The sequence below is a fragment of the Nanorana parkeri genome, unplaced genomic scaffold, assembly GCF_000935625.1.
Source record: "Nanorana parkeri isolate BGI_ZX_2015 unplaced genomic scaffold, ASM93562v1 scaffold83, whole genome shotgun sequence".
NCBI classification, from domain to species: Eukaryota; Metazoa; Chordata; class Amphibia; order Anura; family Dicroglossidae; genus Nanorana; species Nanorana parkeri.
In genome coordinates, this window is record NW_017306351.1 from 1,434,466 (window position 1) to 1,454,375 (window position 19,910).

Below are 19,910 nucleotides of genomic sequence, written 5' to 3' on the forward strand. Positions count from 1 at the left end.
CCCCCCCACTTTCTAGTTTAAAAGCTCCTCCAGTCTTTCTACCATTTTCCCTCCCAGGAATGCTGCACCTTTCCCATTAAGATGCAGCCCGTCTCGGCTGAAGAGCCGATAGCCGACTGCGAAGTCAGCCCAGTTCTCCAGGAAACCAAAACCTTCCTTCTGACACCAGCTCCGGAGCCACTTGTTAAGCTCCCTCAACTCGCGCTGTCTGTCCGGAGTGGCTCTTGGCACCGGCAGTATCTCTGAGAAAACTACCGTGGAGGTCCTTTCCTTCATCCTAGCACCTAGGTCTCTGAACTCCTGTTTAAGGACACTCCAATTTCCTCCTATTTTGTCATTGGTGCCGATGTGCACCATGACAACGGGGTCGTGCCCAACCCCATCTAGTAATCTGTCAATTCGTTCCGCAATGTGTCGAACACGAGCCCCCGGCAGGCAGCACACTGTTCGACGCTCACGGAAATGACAGATAACTCAAACATTACGCTTAGCAATTATAAAACAATGGTCCATCAATGGCAGCAAAATGTAAGACCATGACATGTTAGTGGAACAGATAAACAGCGTGCAATAAATCAGTTTGCATGTAATCGATTTGGAAGATTCAAAGAAAACAAATCTCACTTCATGACTGATATTGTGACATATGATGTACATTAGTGAGGAGAAAATCATGTTGAAATCAAGCAAAAGAACATAATTATTGTCATAATACGAAAACTGAGCATTATGGATTGTTTGTGTAGGAAAAAACGACAGTAAATAAGGAGTAGAAAAGCCTGGAGAGGAGAAAAACAAGAATAAAGAAAGCAAGAGAAGAGAGAAACAGAACAAGGGAGTAGTTAGAGAAAGGAGGGACCCTGGAAAATCATATTCATGAGAGAAGAAATATAAAAAAAATCGTGGGAGAGGGTAAAAGATTACAAAAATATATTAAGGCGCATCCGAAGTTGAATAATGCCGCCACATGGTCCACTGGGCCATAAATCTAGTAGATGTGTCAGTATCGGAGGCAAGAAGTTCCTCCATCCACATAATATGTTTGAAATGGCTAATCGAAAGAGAAAGCGGAAGAGTGACAATCTTTAAAAAAAAAAAAAATAGGAATAACTTGAGGGGTTGCAGCTAATAGCTGTCTCAAAAATAATTTTTTTGGCTTTTCTGGGAGCCTGGTAACAAGGATGAAAGGGCAATTTCAGGAGACGGTTTTTATACATACTCTTTAAAGGGTTATACCAGCCAAAACTGATACTATATCCCTTAGCAAATTTTGGAAAATCGATCCACCTAATTATTTATTATGTCTCTTTGGGAGTTTAGTGGCAAAATGTATGTGCTCAGGTTCAAAAGCCTGCGTATCTACTGTGGCTATTACAAGGAGGTCATCATTATTGTGGTATCTTATGGAGAATGCACCTGGAGGAATGGCGATGCTCAAAGTTGTGTAGGAACACCAAAAGCTCCGAGGTGGATGCTAAGAGAGCCAGGGACTATGGCAGGGAGCTATCCCAAGAAATATATTTAGTGAGTGGATAGAAACTTACAACCTTTATAACACTTTTGAATGGATTGCCCCTTTTTATCAGTACCTCTTCTGGAATGTGAAACATTGGCTACATCTCAACAACAGATTGTTTAACACTGGCAACCTCTGTGTGAAGACACATGAAAAAAAATGAATCTAATTTTTGCTTTGCCCTCTAAAAAGTAATTTCCACATTTTTCTTTTAATGTGTTTTCAGATTTTCTAAAAAAAAAAAAGTAATTGTATAACGTAATATGGTATTTCATTTAATATTAGTCATTTTGTTTTTTAGCTTCCATCTTTGCTAATGTAATATATTTTCTGAAATTCATATGACATTTCCTTAATACATTTTAGTACTGTCATATTAAGAATTCAAATGCTTTCTTTTTGTGAATGGGTTTCTTCTGTACTTCCGCTGAACGTATGCCCTTGTGTTAAACAATGCCCTTAGCTTCCAATCACATGTACTGACAGTTGCAAAACTTGCTGTGCTTAGAAAATCTCACTTGCAATTGCAGACATTTTTCTTCAGTTAGAACAATGTCACAGGTGCAGTAAGTTAAAATCAAGTGACACATTTGACAAAGAGCCAGATGTTCAATGGCTAGACTGAGAAGAACTGTCTGCTAGTGGATCTTTCAGTAAAATTACAATCTGCAATAATATATTCCAGGCAAATCATAGTACTTGGCAGTGTTATTATTCTGTTTTAGAAATCTGTAACACCTATGATTAAACAGTAGTTCTTGAGCTCCTGTCAACTGGGAGAAATATCTTTAAAACATGATGCCATTAGTTTACTGCAGACATGAGGAACCATTTATTTAGGGATGTATTTAAAAAAAAGTTTGCAGAGCTGTTCAGTGTGCAAACGTCTATGTTGTAGATTTACACTGCATTATGGCCACAGCTCTGCAAACGTTTGATAAATGCAACACTTGTTCTTCAAGTGGTCACTGCTTCTAGGTTATAAAGAGACTAATATGTCGGAGACTGTAATAGATTGCATAGATTGAAAGGTAGCAACAGGGGAAGGGGGCTGAGTGTCAGATGTCTGTACACACAACCAAGAATATTAACTATAAAAAAAGGTGATGATGGTGTTCCTGGGAGATAAGAAGAATGCAGCATTGTCAAGGGGACTACTATGATCTTTTGTAGACCTATATAACTATAAGTGTTACATTTTCCTGAATGTTCTACCTACTTTTAAGCACACAGTCCATAAGGATCACAATTTCATCACTTAAATACTTTATTTTTTTATGATACGGCCACTTGAACTAACGATAATCGGCAGGTGTATGGAAGGCGTGCGACCATTTCTACTGTACGGTTGCACGTCTTTTGTCTTACGAGCAGGCTCAAAACCCCGCCGAGATTCATACGATTGTCGGCGGGTTTGTGGCCTGCTTGTAAGACCAATGCTGCACGGGCCGTGTGCGCAAGCACACACTGCCCATTCAGCATTGCAGTCGTGGGAAGCCCGCCCCTCAACGGGGCGGGCTTGCGATGATCGCAAGTACGATCTGCCTGTCCAAGATGGGCAGATCGTACGTTTTTTTAATTACCTTACAACCATCACAAGACAAAAGTCTTGCGATGGCTGTAAGTAGGGATGTCCCGATACCACTTTTTCAAGACCAAGACCAAGGCTGGCTATTGTTACAAGTGTCCATTCCTTTTCCACTTGATGAAACTGTTTGCTTTTGGTGATCTATCTCAGTGTCAGCTGTCCATGCTCCTTATGTGTTTAATAATGCCCTCACCAGACGTACACAGACGTTTTCCCTCTCAATGAAAGAAGAGAAGGTCCGTTCTGTGTGAAGGCAAGATTTACAGCTTCTTTCCTCTCCTCCCCCGTGAGCACACTGAACGGACATTCTCTTCTTTCATTGAGAGTGAAAAATGCTGTGTAAGTCAGGTGAATGCATTACACATAAGGAGCACGGACATCTGACACTTTGTGATCTATCAACAAAAGCAAACAGCTTCATCAAGTTGAAAAGGACGGGACACGGAGGAGCAGCAGCAGCTAAGATACAGGGGGGCATTTCACAGCCGGAGTCTCTTCTCCCCTCTTGTGCTGGCTACAGCGGTCCGTGAAAGGAACACAGACTGCTGCAGCCAGCACCAGCAGGAAGAAGAGACTGTCCTCACAGAACACTTACCGCCCGCCATGCTGTCACACTTCCGTCCGGAGAAGTCAGAGCGGAGAGGGAGCCTGCGTTTGGTGGAAAGGTATTCCGGGGGAGGGGCTATGGGGGTCATTGGCCGAAGCTAGTTAAAAAAAATTTGAAGGACCGGTATCTGATCTATGCATCGGGGCATTTTCAGGAGTACAAGTACTCCTGAAAATGCCCTGTATCGGCCCCGATACCGGTACTAGCATCGGTATCGGGACGTGCCTAATTGTAAGGTGTATGGGCACCTTAAGAACTCCCAGCCTCCTAACAAAGCAGCTCCACCCTGGAACCAGTCTGTGTGTCTGGCGGACTGGGGAGCAGATCACATGTGTGGGTGCTGGTGTGGCAAGCGGTTTCGATACAGCCTGTGTGGGAAAGGCTTTTTGGTAAAGAGGCAGCCTGGAGTCAGGGAGACTTTGAAAGTGTTATTTTGCTGAATAAAAAGCTGTACTTTATGTTTGAAAACCCCTGCAAGCGAAAACCTGTGCGGACTTGTGAGTTTAAATCAATAAAAGTGGGCAAAGAAACCCTTAAAAAGAAGTTGCAAGCAAGTGGAAGTGTCCCTAATGTGCTAACATTTTAAGCTAATTCTCACAATATAGATATAGAGATATAGATACAGTATATATATATATATATATAGATAGTCGGTAAAATCCGAAAAAGGTATAAATCCACTTTATGGGCACCATATGCCTTTGCAAACACAGTTTTTACCATGTAAATGTAGTGGTGACATCATCACTGTGCTGCACATAGCCTGTGCAGAGAGCAGAACAGTAGGAGGGACCCGGCAAGCGCACCAACTACAAGGTGCCCGCAGAAAAATACAGGAGGAGGCAGATACAAGACCAGTTACTCTTCACATTGAGAGAGAGAACTGCAATGCCTGGTCGGAAAGCACACCGAGATTCAAATAAGAATACAAATTTTTTCATGTATTCAGACAGTATTTACCTATTATTACAATATTTGTGTATTTATGTATACAATTTTGTGTTTATTTATGTATGACACAGAATCTTTTCGGCATTTTCTAACAAAAGTGTATCTTACAGGGCCTGTTGAATTTCCCAGTATGGCTTCTACTAGATGAAGACCTTAGGATATTTTTCTACCAGACAACCTTTGACAGTGAAAGCGTCCCACGTGCCCTGCGCAGGTTACGCCCTCCAACTCGTAAAATGTAAGACTTCCTAAACAATCACAAACCTCTCCTTAAATATGTTAATGTTTGTTGTGGTTCACTGCAATGCAGGTGCATTATGAAGGCACCTTGAAGTGCCATTCAAAATTAATAGCTCTGAAGCTCACCAGTACGGTACTGCAACGCAATTGTGTGAACGAACCTTTCGTGTATGCATACTAAAACATAAAGCCCTCAATGAGATAAAGTGACACTAAACTCAGGAGTTAAATCTTAAAAATACACTCAAGTACACTAACTATTAACAAAAGTGTATCTTATTTGTGTATCACTCAGCTGTAGATCCTGAAATCATCTCTGAATTGGTGCTGACGCTGTCCTTCCTTCTGGAGGGTCGCTACTTTTGTTCCCCATGGTCTCCGTGTGTGTTTTAAAGTAGCCACCGCTCCAAACTCACTCTCATGATGGACTACAATCCCATATTTAGTTATTAAATTTGTATTGAGATTATAGTCCATCACAGGAGTGAGCTTGTAGCAGTATAATTCTGTTGCCAGAGCAATGAGGAAAATCTCTCCATCCCTATGACAACGCAACAGATCCCTGCATCACTATAACAATGGGATCATAAGAAATCCCTCTTTTGCCATAGTAGTGGGGTTTATCCCTTTGTTGCTATAGCAGGCTTAAATATCACTCTATTTTACTTTCTCATTCTACTCTAGTCTTCTCCCAAAATCAGTTCAAGTGAGGTGGCAGATCTGGCCAAAGGTCTCGAGCACCATATAAAAACCCCAAAATCCTTTTACTAAAAGTCCTGGAGTGAACTTACTGTATAAAACCATTTCATTTATGCCGTGATTTACCATAACCCCCGTTTACCATAGAGATAAACGGAGGTCTGTAGACCGCAACTAACACCTTTCAATGTTGGCTGAGGTGTGCAGGTGTGAGGATCTCGGGACTTTTCACGAGTAAAGGTACTTTAACCCGCTAAAATACATTTCTTCATTTCACTAAGGCAATAGATAAACACTTTGTAGTCAGGATTACCAGAATCTTCAATCCCTATTTTACATTTTTTCTTACAGCACTGTGCTCAAAGCATGGGGCATGACATTTTTAGGAAGATGTATTGCTTAAAGCTCAATATATCCTGAACAGAATCAGGTAGCAATGTGGACCAACTCATAATTTGTATTTGTTTCTCAACAGTAAGAAAAACTCCCAACATATTTCAGAAATGGAGCGACCCAGAGCAGAGGTGTGGATGAATTGGCTTACGTATATATTAATTCTTGTATAGAAATGGGGCTGTACAGTGGCTTGGTGGTTAGTACCTCTGCCTTGCAGCACTGGGGCCTTCAGTTTGAGCCAGGACATCATCTGCAAGGAGCTTGCATTTTGCTCTGTGTGCTTGTATGGGTTTCCGCTAGGTATTCCAGATTTCTCCCACTCTCCAAAGACCTGCTGGTGGCCTAGTATGATAGTCTACTGAGCACACCCAATCTGTACTGTGTGCTGTGTGAAAAAGCCAGTTAAAATGTTTAAAACTTAAAACTCTATCCATTACTTTTCCTATTATACTGACAATCATAAAAAGTCACAAGCTAATTTGTGTTTCTGGCTCGGCAGGCAATGTTAGATGTGACTTTGCTCAAGGCATTGTGTTTGAATATACTGAGAAGCACCCAGTATATCTGCTATGATTCTTTACTACTTTGCGAACAAAGGAATAGAGCACCTGAAAACAACTAATTCATAAATCTGCATTAAACATAGGTAATAATTAAGGAAAGATTTGTTTGATCGTGAAAAAATTATTAAAAAAACTTTAGCAGCAAGTTATTAGAAGAAAATAAAGGATAAATTCCCTAGGTGAGAAACATATGAAGTTGATGAAACCAGCCATATGCTGGCTGAATGCTGTTTGCACGGCATTTTCTCGAGGAATCCTCGAAAGATAAATGAATGATGTGCGTGATTGAATTCACAGTCATCCAGATATAACTAAAATATACAGTTTGGTATGTCCTAGCTTTTTGAGCCTATGATGATCATTAACAGGTATTGTGAAATACATTTTTACTTAGGTCTATGTACACAAACTGTCACTCTGATTTTGCCTGTATGAATCTTCAGGGAAATGACTTTCTGCTACCTTGTTTGTCACATTCAGGCTTTATTTGACTTTAAAGGAAATGCTGCTCAAGAATTGAACTTCAAGAGTGGAGAACTTGTATATCTTCTCAGTCGAGTAAACAGAGAATGGCTAGAGGTGAGAAAAGACATGGACTGTATAGCTACATGGAATAGAGTCCATGAAAACTTTTATTAGAAAACGTAAAGGGAATCTGTTACTACCAATACTAAAGGTACTGCAAGGTACCTGTTTATTAATTTACGTTCTCCTAGTGCCTTCTCAGAATCCCCAGATACCAGATATATACTAGTATTGAAAGTTAAATTCATGTGGAACACAAGATTCGCATGCATCCACAGAATTTGAATCCAATTAGATTTTTTTTAAAATTTTGATCGAATTTGTGGTCATTGAATTTTGGAGTTAATTTATAATGCCCTGCCATTGAGCCTGGACGCCAGCTGTGCAGCAGCTAATAGGGTGTAGGAGCCGATTAACCCAGCACTTCATCATAAGTTAGTGGCTGTGAGCAGCCAAAGGGTCAATGTGTTAGAGCTAGTGATAGTGAAGGGAAAAAGTATGTCAGCGGGCAGTGTGTGCAGGAGGAGAGTGTGGACAGTATAAAGGTTGACAGAATGCAGAAGAAGAGTTCAGAGGGTATGCACACTCTGATTGTTTTGTGTGTGCAGCTTTAGGTTTTTATGCTGACTCTGTCAGAAGGGATGTGGTGGTGGGCTGCCAAGCAGACTGGCAATGACAACTGTTATCTGTGGGTGAGGCAGTGGGTTATCTGTGGGTCAAGACACTGCATAGAGGTACACGAAAGAATGGTCACTGCGGGGAATGAGGAGAGTTGAGGCAGATGAAGAAGGATGTCTATCAACAGAATGGAGGATGTGCATGGAGGCTGGATAAAAATCTCTGTTGTCAGCAGTGGGGTATAAGGTGGTCGGGGAGGGATGTCTTGCAGCAGGAGGAGGGCTTTCTTTCATAGCAGGGATGGGAGTGTATAGAAGCAGGGTTGGGATGTCTGTTGGTGGAAGGAGTCAGTTGGGGAAGGATCTCTTTGAGCTGGGGTGTCTGTGGGGTGGTCAGGGAGAGATGTTGGGGAGGTAAGGGTGAGGGTGGAAAGCGACCATGGAATAATATCTGTCAGCTAGGGGGTGAAAAGTGCCCTGGGAATGGTGTAAGATGTGGGGAAGAGGAGTTGAATTGGCTGGTGCGTGGTGCCTATTAACAGGAGGTAGGCACCTAAGTAAGTGGACAGTGATGTCAGCTGGGTGTGGGGTGGGGTAGGGTGTAGGGTTGGGTGAGAAGTGGTCAGATATTAATGTGTGTCAGTTTTTGTTTTTCTGTATGTGTGTGGGGAGGGGGGAGAAGTAGGCAGGCAGCAACTTAATATGGTTTCAGAGAAAAAAAATTAGACTAACATGAAGTGCTGGATGCAGAGCCCAGTGGCAGGGTGATCTCTCATGCCGGCTGCAGAGCATAGGGGCAGCTTGATCTATAGTGCCAACTGCAGCCCAGGAACCGGGCAACTTACACTGATGTCTGCTTCTGAGAGAGATGTGTGTGGGCGGGACAGGAGCAATTTTGCCCAGCCTTGGAGGTTCTGCCAGGAGGGATGTAAATACCGGGAGAAGGTGAGATGTCAGGAAGTATTTGTGTGAGGGGGGTGATAAGGAGGTTTAGAAGAAGGGGTGAAATTGTAGGAGGAGGGGCATGCAGAGTCTAGAGTACAGTGTGCGGCAGGAGCTGGTTCTGTGTGCTGTCTTGTGTGTCCAACTGGCATATTGCCACTGGGGGCCTGGAAACAGAGGTACAGTGTTAGGTGTACCTTTGTTTCTGTTCCCCCCTGTCTTATGTGTGCCTTTTTTTAGTTCCCTCAGTAGCAAAACAAAAGTGGGACTTTTTCTAAATATTATTAAGGATGTAGTTCATCAGTTCATAAATGTACATTTTCAAAAAATTAACATCACCAGAGCTCTGCCATTTCCCTCACCTTGTGCCAATTTTATGTAGGCACCTCTCTGTTGGCCTTATATTTTCATATGTGTCTACGATATATATAAATATCTAGTTGAGTCATGGGTGGATCTGATTTACTATGAGCCAAACAACCAGATCTTTAGGCAGTCCCTTCGTCAACCATGCACATCACAATGTGTCATTAGATACCCCATTATTAAATAAAGGCAGTACCTAATGAGGTTGCTTACATGTGTTTACCCCCCATTAGAAAGTATGAGTATGTTGTACAAAATTCTTCACTAAACTGAATCCCTACAAGGCCAGCATTGATATCCTGTAATTTCCTTCCACGTGTGGCTACAATTACAGTTACTGCTAGTCTGGGTGTCATAGTCAATCCAGCCACCAATCCAATAGCTAATATGATATACGTCCTCATGGTGCTATCATAAGATACAGTAAAGTGCTATTCCGATTCCTGGATTCTGATTGTTTGTTTGGCCTGTTAGAACATTTTCTGGGTAACGTGGCTGATATGTCCCTCTTTCTGAATGACAAAGAAAGCCTTTACCATGCTCAGGGACAGATGTACTCTCCCGGCTGCTCCAGGGTCAGGTTCCCCCACCCCCCCCCCCCCATTCAGCACCACCACCATTCTCGTTGTTTACCAATGACATACATACAAGGTTCAGAAAAAAGACCTTAATCCAAATGGAGATAGTTCAGCTCTCAGTAAGCAAGTAGCTGCCTATTAAATAAATCCATGTGTATCACCTCCAGCTTTGTGGTGATTAAAGATCTTAACGCCGCAGGTATAGCACTGTCAGTGAGAAGGGCTCTTATCCGAAAGTGCCGGGCCCTCTACTCCTTGCTTTAGCGCTGGCAGTGTTTAATGAAGCATACAGGTAGCCATTGCTGGGTACTTGAAGCCATTGTAAAGAGCTCTGGCACTACTAAAGGAAGTGGTTGCCATGAAAATGGAAAACTTGGGGGTGGCCAATCAGAGAGCACAGACATGGGTTATGCCGAACACACCGGGTTGTTTGTAGGTGGTTCAGGCGAGAAAGTTACACAAGGTTCGGAAAGAAAGGTAAGAGAGAGTGGGGGCAACATCATCCTTATGTACTGCATCCATCCCCACTTATACCGTGATTTATATTTCTATCTGTGGCTTGATTTCACACTCCCTGAAGTTATAAGTTCCCTGAAGGCTAGATGCCAACCAGGGAACTATAGGCCGGTCAGTCTAACATCGGTAGTTTGTAAACTGTTAGAAGGTATAATTAAGGACTATTTGGTAAAATTTGTTAAGGATAAGGGCATAGTTAATGACAATCAGCATTGGTTCAGGAAAGACCGTTCCTGCCTGACTAACTTGCTAACTTTTTATGAATGTCCATGGGCTGTGCCGCCCCTCTACTCCATGCCGCCTCAAGGCCATGGCCTCGGTGGCCGGCCTTGTGGTGAATCCGGCCCTGCACGTGCTGCTTCATTCCATTGGATAAGAAAATAGGGTCCTGGCACTACATCCTTTCTAGCAATCTTTTGCTCAGCTATGGCTAATCATAGCTGGTAGACACAACTTTGTATAATAATTATATATTAGATAATAATGGTGTGCTCATATACCTCGTATCATATACATCATTCATAAAACCATTTTCTGGTTACCAGGGATCCGTGGCTGATCGAGTAGGTATTTTCCCACAATCCTTTGTGAGAATCATCAAAGACCTACCTGAAGAGAAGTTTCCAGTGAGCTGGCTACGTTGCTATTTTCATGATTATGACAGGTGTCACATCAGGTAACTATAGTAAGGGGTGATGCACCAATGACCTTCCACATCTCAGCAATGGTAAAGACATTACTTATGCATTTCTTTCTTTCATAGAGATATCTCCTTAGAAGAAGATGTGAAGAATCTTCCCACTTACAAGGAGCTGTTGGAGCTAATAAGGTAAAATCCAACCTTAGGTTATTCAGAAGAGTTGTTTAATAAACCCAGAGTAATGAGACCTTTACATTGATTGTGTTTAAGAAAAGCTTGGCTGCCATCAGATTGGCTGTGGGCTTTAATTGGTAGTTTGGTTCAGTGCAGACATTATTACTGGAAAGGGGCATTTCCGATAGTTGAAAAAGGTCACTGCTTTAAAAGGCTGTCTTCCTGCACAAGGCAGAGGTTTGCTGCATTGGTATTTTTAGCAAGGAACTGAATCAATACCAACTGGATATTATAAACTTTGGCCTGCTATGTGTCTTGAAATATTCAGAAATACTGAATAATTAATCAGCAGTGCCATTAAAGAGGACCTGTCAACTAAAAAAGGAAAATGTATGTGTAAATCACCACAAAAGGAAACTAAAGGTCTTATGTTTTGTGCTATAGCTTTCTACATATATTCACATTTTCACGGGTGCATTAATCCTTTGCTTGCCAAGGTGCATTCCATATGTCATACAGTTCCAGCAAATATTATTACTTTCTTGGTTATAGAAACATTAGAAAAAGATTAAATAAAATCTGCTGGCAAAGCTTTATTCTGGTCTGTGTCCACATGTTGGATATTTCTTTTCACTTCTTGTCTTTTAACAGGAGACACCGACAGCAATAAAAACAGCTTTTTTTTTTTTAATTATTATTCTCTGCACCACCATTGGGGAGTTCTGGCATCACTTCCTGTCCATGAGACAGGTGTCAGGGAGAACAAGAATTGAGTGCAAATGTTCTTAGTGGGGATACACATGGTTTTAAATCCTGACAGAGGTTTTAACTCCCAAAGTGACTATCTGTTTAAAAGCCCCTCCGATTCACCGACACTCTCCAGCGATGCCCCCGCCACATTTCTTCCATAGCAGCCAGTTTTAGCTGATGTAGGAGCCTAGAGGGAGCTTGACCTTCACCATGTGACACTACTTAGGCTTAGCGTATGATCACCAGAGCACTGCATCATGGGAAGTGGTCACATGCTCTCCCATACCCAGAAGCACCTAGCAATTTACACCGGCAGTGACAGAGGTAGAAGTAGCGGGCGAGCGCTGAAGAGATGAGTGTCATTGAGTCAGAGGGGTCAGGCACTTCACAAAGTCAAAGGCCAGAACACTAAGGGCGGGACTAAGCAGCATCCAGCCTCACGTAACTGTCACGCATGCCAAGGCAAGCTTGAGGTTTTGCGGTTATCAGTGGAAGCAACCGTAACTTTAGTGGTTGGATATGGTAGATTAGGCTATTTGTCATACTCACTGTGATGAGCATGGTGATTGGAGAACTTTTTAAACGGAGTGCATTGTGTATCATTTTAAAAGACAGAATTTTATTTAGGGTTGCACAGATACCAAGTGCAGTACTCGGTAGAAGTACGAGTACATGTACCGATATTTTTGAGCTCCAGGACTACACTAGAGAAAAATCCAACAGTTAGGAGGCAGCTGTCATTTGTAAGAAGCACACGGAACTCCTGGGATTTGTACATCTCTGTTTTAATGTACGATTTTGTTTTTATTAATATAAATAAAGGGATGCACAGATACCAGTTTTGCGAGTATGAGTACTGGTACTTGCCAAGTACTTACAAGTACGAGTACTGATACATTTTTGTGTATTGTCATGTGACTAAAACAATACAGACTAATGATTTCAGGACAGTGGTGGAGTGCCAGAGCCAGGTCCCAGCTGCAACCGCTGCAACCCTGGTAGTTCTCATGAAAATGCCAAGTATCTGCACTGGTACTTGAAAAGTATCTGTGCATCCCTAATTTTAATAAAATGCAATGACCTTTTGTGTTAATGTTTTATATGCCTTAACGTCAACCACCATAAAGTGGTTTAGAGACAGAAGCCCTGTCGGTGACAATTGGCATTATCCATCATATTGTCCATAGGACAGTGCATCAATTATGGGGATTGTGATTTTCTGAAGGTAGAAGATGAAGAACACTGTGGGAGCACTAGAGTATGAATTTGCCTCAGATCTAGAGATTTTAGGGACAAGCTTAAGAAGGTGGTTGAGTGATTTCTTTACAGCAAAATTACACTTTTATATTTTTTTGGGTGACGGTGACTTTTGGCATATATTTTATATATTTGTAATCGTCAGGACTACAAAAAAGTAGATTTGTTTTTTATTCAGGTAAATATAAAAAACAGTGCATATAAAAATGTAGTATGTTCATTTTCAGCCAGCATGTGGCACTATGGGCTCCTTTTCATGTGTCTTCCAACTCTGAGTCCTAACAGTTTTGCTGAAATTTGCTGAATGAGTCTGAGCATTATGTCCCTCTCTCCCCCTTCCTCCTGCCTTGTACAGACGACTATGTACAAAGTTTCAGTCAGAAATTGTGCCCAAAATCACCGAGCTTCTGTTGTGCCCTTTTATTAGAAAACCCAGAATGCCCTGCAGATCCTGTCATGGGACAGTATTCACAAAACAAAATATTATATACCAATTGTACAAAAATATCTTAAATACAAATGACCCAAAACCATTATTATTTCCATTTAGGGTAATTCTAATGGTACCATTTAACATGTGTAGTGCCCCTGTCAAAACAGGAGTGCTTATTTAAATCTAGTTGCTGGCAGATTGTATTCAGTCTGATACTGATCTAATAGTCTATGCTCATTTGGTTTCCCCTAAGCAATCTGTTATCGTTTGCATCTCCCTGCTGCTAGATTTATCCTTGCCACAGAGCTGAGCAATCAATAATAGAGTGTTATAAATATATATGTCTCCCTGGCCTCACTAGGAGGTTCATGGCCGGTGAGGCAGGCTGGGAGAGGACATAAATATTCAGGGCGAACCATGTGAGGCTCTCTTTCTCCCGGGGCTCTTGCCAGGGTGGAGGCTGCTATGGACTGTCTGATCTGACTAGGCCTGAAGCCTAGGGTGCCATGCCATGTGCTCACACTGAGGCCTGAGCCTGGGGCCCAGTGGTTGGAACTGAGGATGAAGATGTCAGAGAGCAACTTCACCAGAAGCCTGTAAAGTGATCCTCTGCTGCAATCTTAAAGTCTGTTCCTGAATGGACTAGTAGTTTGGTTGCAAGTACTCTGCTCTTCAATTTATTTACTATACTAACCTGGGTGTCATGTGTCCTAAACCTCGCCCAGTTCTACAATAAAGTTTCCGGCATCATATCTTCAGTCTGGAGCTCAGTTTTATCGGTCGCCACAGAAGGGCTGGTAAGTGCTATTGGGGCAGCCATGCTACTAAAATCCCTAGACAGGCTAGGAAAACCTGTTTATTCCAGCAGCTCGTTCGGGAGTGACTGCTACATATGCATTTAATGATTTTTTAAAGTAATGCATAACTAGAATAAAAAGCAGAGGTGTGTAAGTGCAATTCATTAAAATTTTGAGTTAAAAAAAAGAAAGATCAGTAGCAAGGCACGCTGCTCCTCAATCTGGATCTGTTTGCACAAGGATCCAGTACTCTTACCTTGTTACCACAGGGTCACATTTACCCAAATGCTCACTGTTAAAAAAAAGTGTGGATATACTTAGCTATTAGGTGTACCAAGTAGTATAAAGACACCACCTCTCCTCTGCTCAGCCACTGCAAGTATTTGACTGGCCAGTTGGGCAACTACTTGCTTCCACTGCCATCCACTGTGATTTCTCCTGTCAACTCATATGTTTTGTAATGATGTACGAGTCAGAGGAAACAACTTTATTGTCTGGTGGCAGAACAAGTATTCTACACAACTAGAAGTGTACAATACATACAGCGGCAGGGGAGCGGAGAAGCTGTGGCTTTTCAATACATGGGCCGCCAGAAGGGTAAGTATATCCACCCTTTATTTACAGGTAAGTTATTGGGTAAAACTATACTTAAGAGACCAGAAGGGAGCAAATGAGAGAGTAGATAATTGTTAGGGTTTACATACTGTACACTTTAAGTACATTATTCCTTGCACTTCAGATGCTAGGCTAAGAGAGTTAATGGCCTGTACAATAAGTCATTCACCAAGAACTGTAGCATGTGGCATGAAGAGTACAAGCTGTGTAGATGGTTGGAGGTGGAGTATTGATAGAGAAAGATAAAGAGCTTCAGACTCCAGCAAATCATGTCACCTTCATTTGACCACTTAGCCATCTAATATACCATGACCATATAGCTGTATAATATTGCAGGATGTTTAAATCACAAATGGTTAAAAATAATTACAAAGGTTTATTAGGCGAAACCAGAAATCAGATATTTTCCATTGCATACGTAGCTGTCAGACTAGATATACCCTATTATACAGACTGCATAGACTGGAGGTTTTGACAAGGCCAGAAGGAGAAGGGTCACGGTGTGTGTGGTGGTCCTACAATGGTTCTAGTAACAGTAACAGTGGCGACTCTAGGAACAATATATGGGGGGCACATAAGATACCAGTCAAAACCCGGGGGGCACTAATAATTTCCCCCCCTAAATCATACCACTGAAAAAAACTAAATAAGTATATATAAATGGGATTACAAAATATGAGAGTAATGAAGCGGGCAGGCAGCACGGGTATCCGAATGTATTTTCTTTCGGCAGAGAGGAGTGAAGCGGGCAGGCAGCACGGGTATCCGAATGTATTTTCTTTCGGCGGAGAGGTGATAAAAAAGAAAGATCGCACACGGAGGGGGGGGGTCAATTCATAACCTGGGGGGGGGGCAATTGCCACCCTGTAGTGAGGCCTATGCACAGTAAGTAGGTAAAACCAAACTTTTTTTCTTTACAGGTCCATTTTGCACTTAGTAACATAGGGGGATTTTTAAAGGGGAAGGGCTTCCAGACTGTATTCTGTACTGTAAGGTCTTATTCAAGCAATTAAAAATAATAAATATAATAAAACTAATAATGAAATGAATGAAGAGTAAACAAACATCTTAAAAAGGGCAAAGAGCGCACCAGCAAAGTGCAGCAAGTTACTTTAATTACACTAAATACTAGTCAACACTAAAGTGTAAAACATAAAATTGGTTATCTGTAGACCAGACCCAGGGATGACTCTCAAATCCAGTCCAGGAACCTTGCTGCCGTGGTCAGCGGTTGGGTGTTAGCACTATACCACATCCGGAATGCGGTCCTCGCCCCACTAGAACTGCTTGACACCTTGGCCAGGTTGTGGTGTCTAGCACCTGGGAGGAGGTAGAGTTCCTCCCACTTCCTAGGCCAAAGCTTCACTGGGTTTACAAGGTGATACATTTTTTCTCAAGCCTAGTGTACCCAAGGGTAATTGGTCAGTTTTAAACAGTATTGTGGGTTGGGTGTAGAAACAGGCCATTACCGCTAATTACTGCTCGGCAGTAATTCATTCATAAATGACAAGTTTTAGCATCAACTCGTCATGTAAAACGCCACACATGTAGAAAGGCACCTATAGGCAGGTCATGAGACATGTACAAGAATGTATAAGATATGTATACAATTACCACTAATTACCATCAATACCGCAAGGGAGATGCATCCTCCCAGTTTCCTGGTGAATGTTATCACTAATATCAGAGGTAAAAGAAAATCCCATAGTTTGAGTTTTCACCAGAACGGGAATAGATGAGAAATATTCCAATTGGGACACTAGTTCTGGTGACCCTATGTACCACCAGGGGTTTTCCTCACTTTGGAGGGATTTCCTCTCCTATTCTGTGTGGCTATTGGACAAGACGTGAAGAGAAATCTCCCCAATGGGACACAGATGGCAAAACCAGCTGACAGGGGTTATGCTACTTTATTTCTTTATCCAAAACTGAAAAGGAAAGTTTGGGCTTCAGTTCTACTTTTCTACTTTAAGATGGCATGCTAAGCAGACTTACACTTTGTAAACAAATGACTGTTTACTATTAGGACAAGGGTGCCTGGGAAGATCTGAGGCTTGGTTTGATCCTTTATCACCCCCTGTGCCCTGCCTTCTTACTTTAACGTTTTTCTGTTGGAGGTAAAGAAAATGAAAACAAAAAAGTCTGAAATAGTGTCAGTGTTTGTTTTTTTTTGTCTATGTAATCATATATTTAATTCTGCTTTCTATCAGAACTCAGTTCCCTGGGAATGATGTGGCCCTGAATATAAAAGATGCAGATGGTGACCTGATTCGCCTGTTAGACAACAATGACATAGAGCTTCTTTACACAAGAGGAAAGAGGAAGACTTACAAAGAAAACTTCTTCTCCTGGGAGTTACACATAACACACAGCGAGGACCTGGATGCATACAGTAATGGAGCTGAAGAATATAGTCACACAGCATAGGCGCACAATGCATTGTATCCAAGAACAGTGACAAAGAACTCCAGGCTGGCAATAAATAAGAACAAAACATGACCAAAGAAGCTTTGTTTTTTGAAAATGCCACGGTGTGTAAGCGTGTAAAGTCAGTGCACATACTGTATTCAGGAAGTACATTCAATTCAGGAGTAAACTGCTGCCTCACACCACAATCCATCTGCTATTCATTTTATTGGCAGAAGCATCATCAATCATAGGCAGCTCCTGGGGGCATTACAGATGTCTTCAAAGCCCCTCAAGAGCAGGAAAGAAATGACAGATGTTATTAATTATATTTTTTTCTTTTTATCCCTCCCATTCTCTCCTCCTTTCGTTGCTTTCCTTCCTTCCTTCCAGTCTTTCCTTCCTTTTCAATTCTATGCTTTCAATCTGTCTTTCTTTTCTTTCCTTCCTTATAGGCAGATGCATATTCAATCATATTCAGATCCTGATGGGCTTTACAGATGTCTGCAACACCTCTCAAGAGCAGGAACAAAATGACGTTTCTTTTTCTTTTTTTTTTCCTTACCCTCTCTTTCCTTCCGCTTTCTTTAACTTCTTTCTGTTGCTCTTTTTTTCTTTATTCCTGTCTTGCTCTCCTCCCTCCATTACTCTCTTCCTTCCTCTCCACTCTGATACGTTTGATTTCTCTCTCTCTTCATCTCTTTTTTTCTTAATATCTCACCATCTCTTCATCTTTCTGTCTTGCTCCATCTCTCTTTCTCTTGCTTCATATCTCCCTTTCTCTTGCTTCCTTTCTCTCTATCACTTTATCATTTCTCCCTTGCTTCTTCTTTCTCATGCTTCATCTCTCTTTCTCTCTCTTGCTTCATATCTGCCTGTCACTTGCTTCCTCTCTCCACCTCTGTCTGCCACTTTTTCAGTCCCCTATCTCTCTCTTTCTCATTTCATACAAGGTAATCCCTTGCTCTTTAAATCTTTGTTTTCCACACTGTCAGTATATTAATTCTAAAGTGTAAACTTCATTAAACATCAGCTATAAGCAATATGCTTATGAACCATCCTTCATGGTGATTTGCTCCACAATCTGTTGTACATTTTTATTGACACTATGCCATACATGAATGTAATGGAAAAAATATGTCCTGTATAACGGGCACAGTGACAGGAAATTATGTTGCAGGATAAATGGGACTTATTTTGTTTTGATTTTCAAAGCCCACCTTAATCAAAATGCACAAGTTATAATAAAAGTGTGCATAAGTATGCATTCCTACTTATAAATTATTGGTAAAAATGTCATTTCTTGGAATAAATGGCAAACATTTTCTCTGTCGTTGCTGTCAAAATGATGTTTTGAAATTTGTGTATAGTAAGCATTTAAAAAATGCCCATGCGTGGGCAATGCAACCAATTTGCTTCAATGCTGTCCCCACCAGCCATATATTTTTACATTTCTTTTGCCTCACAACTGCTCCCTTCACCCTCTGTGAGCAAAGGAGTATTAACCCAATGTAGGCTCCAAATTGTGACTTTTACAGGGCTAAGGGATCTCTTTCAGTGATCATGTGACAGGACTGGGCGTCTGAACAACCAATCGCCAAGCATCAGTCCAGTCACATACAAGGAAAGGCGTATGCTCCTCATAGCTAGAAGTAGCATGTACAGTATTTTTCTTCACTCCTGGCAGCCAAATTTTACTTCAGTTCTTACATACATGGCTATTCTCAGCAGAAAAGTTGTAACCCATTCCAACCCCAAGTCATTTACTAAGAGGCAACAAATGATCCTACCTAAAATTGTTTCCTACAGCAAGTGCGACAGTTTTCTTGTTTATTATGCCAATTTAAAGGAATGTATAAGATAGTTTAAACTCCAGCCAAACATTTTAGATTGTGGGAGGTTAGAACTGGCAACCTCCTCAATTTGAACACAGACAGCAATATAAATCTTATAAAAGCTCCAACATTTCCATATCCTGCTTAAAGATATTTTATTGCTGTCTGTGCCCCTGTGGAGAAATCTTCCCTCACTACTAGTCCTACTGAGTGTTAGGCCTTGCCCAACAAGGACACAGACATCAGTACAACTAGACCCAACAGAGATCACAAACCTTCCAAACAATTAGTTTGGAGTGGAGTTATACTCTAAAATAAGTTTTTGATAAAATGTTAAATATGGGTTTAATTTATAATGTTCATGGTGCACTGTTTTCTTAAACCATGTTTGTAGCAGTGTCTGTGTTGTACAGTCTAGTCTATTCAATAAATGCTAAATGTATCCACTGAACATTGCTGTCTGGATGCAGTATTTTAAATTAAAGAAGAATAAAAAAATATTTTCTGTACATTGTATGTAGAATTCTCAAAAAGGCTGTGTGCATGGTGCAATTTATCCCAACCTATGCCTACCCTGGGATGTTTGATGTCATGTGTGCTTCTACACCATCAAAGAGCAGATGGAGATCCAGAACACAGTCTAAATGGTGTGAATGCCAGAACCCTACATCCAACGAGGACTAACCTTGCCTCCTCTTCATGCTACACCTGCTCCACAGAGCTACATCACAGTTGACATCTACTTACTACTGTATCTGCCCAGGACATTTCTACTTCCCATTCCTGAAATATGTAAGCTTTGACTTTTTCCCACTAAGCTCCAAGGGTTTTTTCTTCTTTTTGGTAGAACTCTGGGCACACTTTATTATAACCAGATGCCCAGGCCTACCCTGACATCC

General features: G+C 41.5%; 1 protein-coding gene across 1 annotated transcript in view; it reads left to right on the top strand.

Annotated features, from left to right (window-relative positions):
* The window catches only part of NCF4 (neutrophil cytosolic factor 4), a 30,170-nt gene extending 12,627 nt beyond the window's left edge, over positions 1-17,543 (top strand). Inside the window, exons 5-10 of the mRNA XM_018552311.1 lie at positions 4,773-4,900; positions 6,077-6,125; positions 7,041-7,139; positions 10,650-10,780; positions 10,868-10,933; positions 16,981-17,543. Of these exons, the coding sequence (XP_018407813.1) occupies positions 4,773-4,900; positions 6,077-6,125; positions 7,041-7,139; positions 10,650-10,780; positions 10,868-10,933; positions 16,981-17,197 (690 nt within the window). The 3' untranslated portion in view covers positions 17,198-17,543. The remainder of the gene's footprint in view (positions 1-4,772; positions 4,901-6,076; positions 6,126-7,040; positions 7,140-10,649; positions 10,781-10,867; positions 10,934-16,980) is intronic.
* Positions 17,544-19,910: the final 2,367 nt, after the last annotated feature.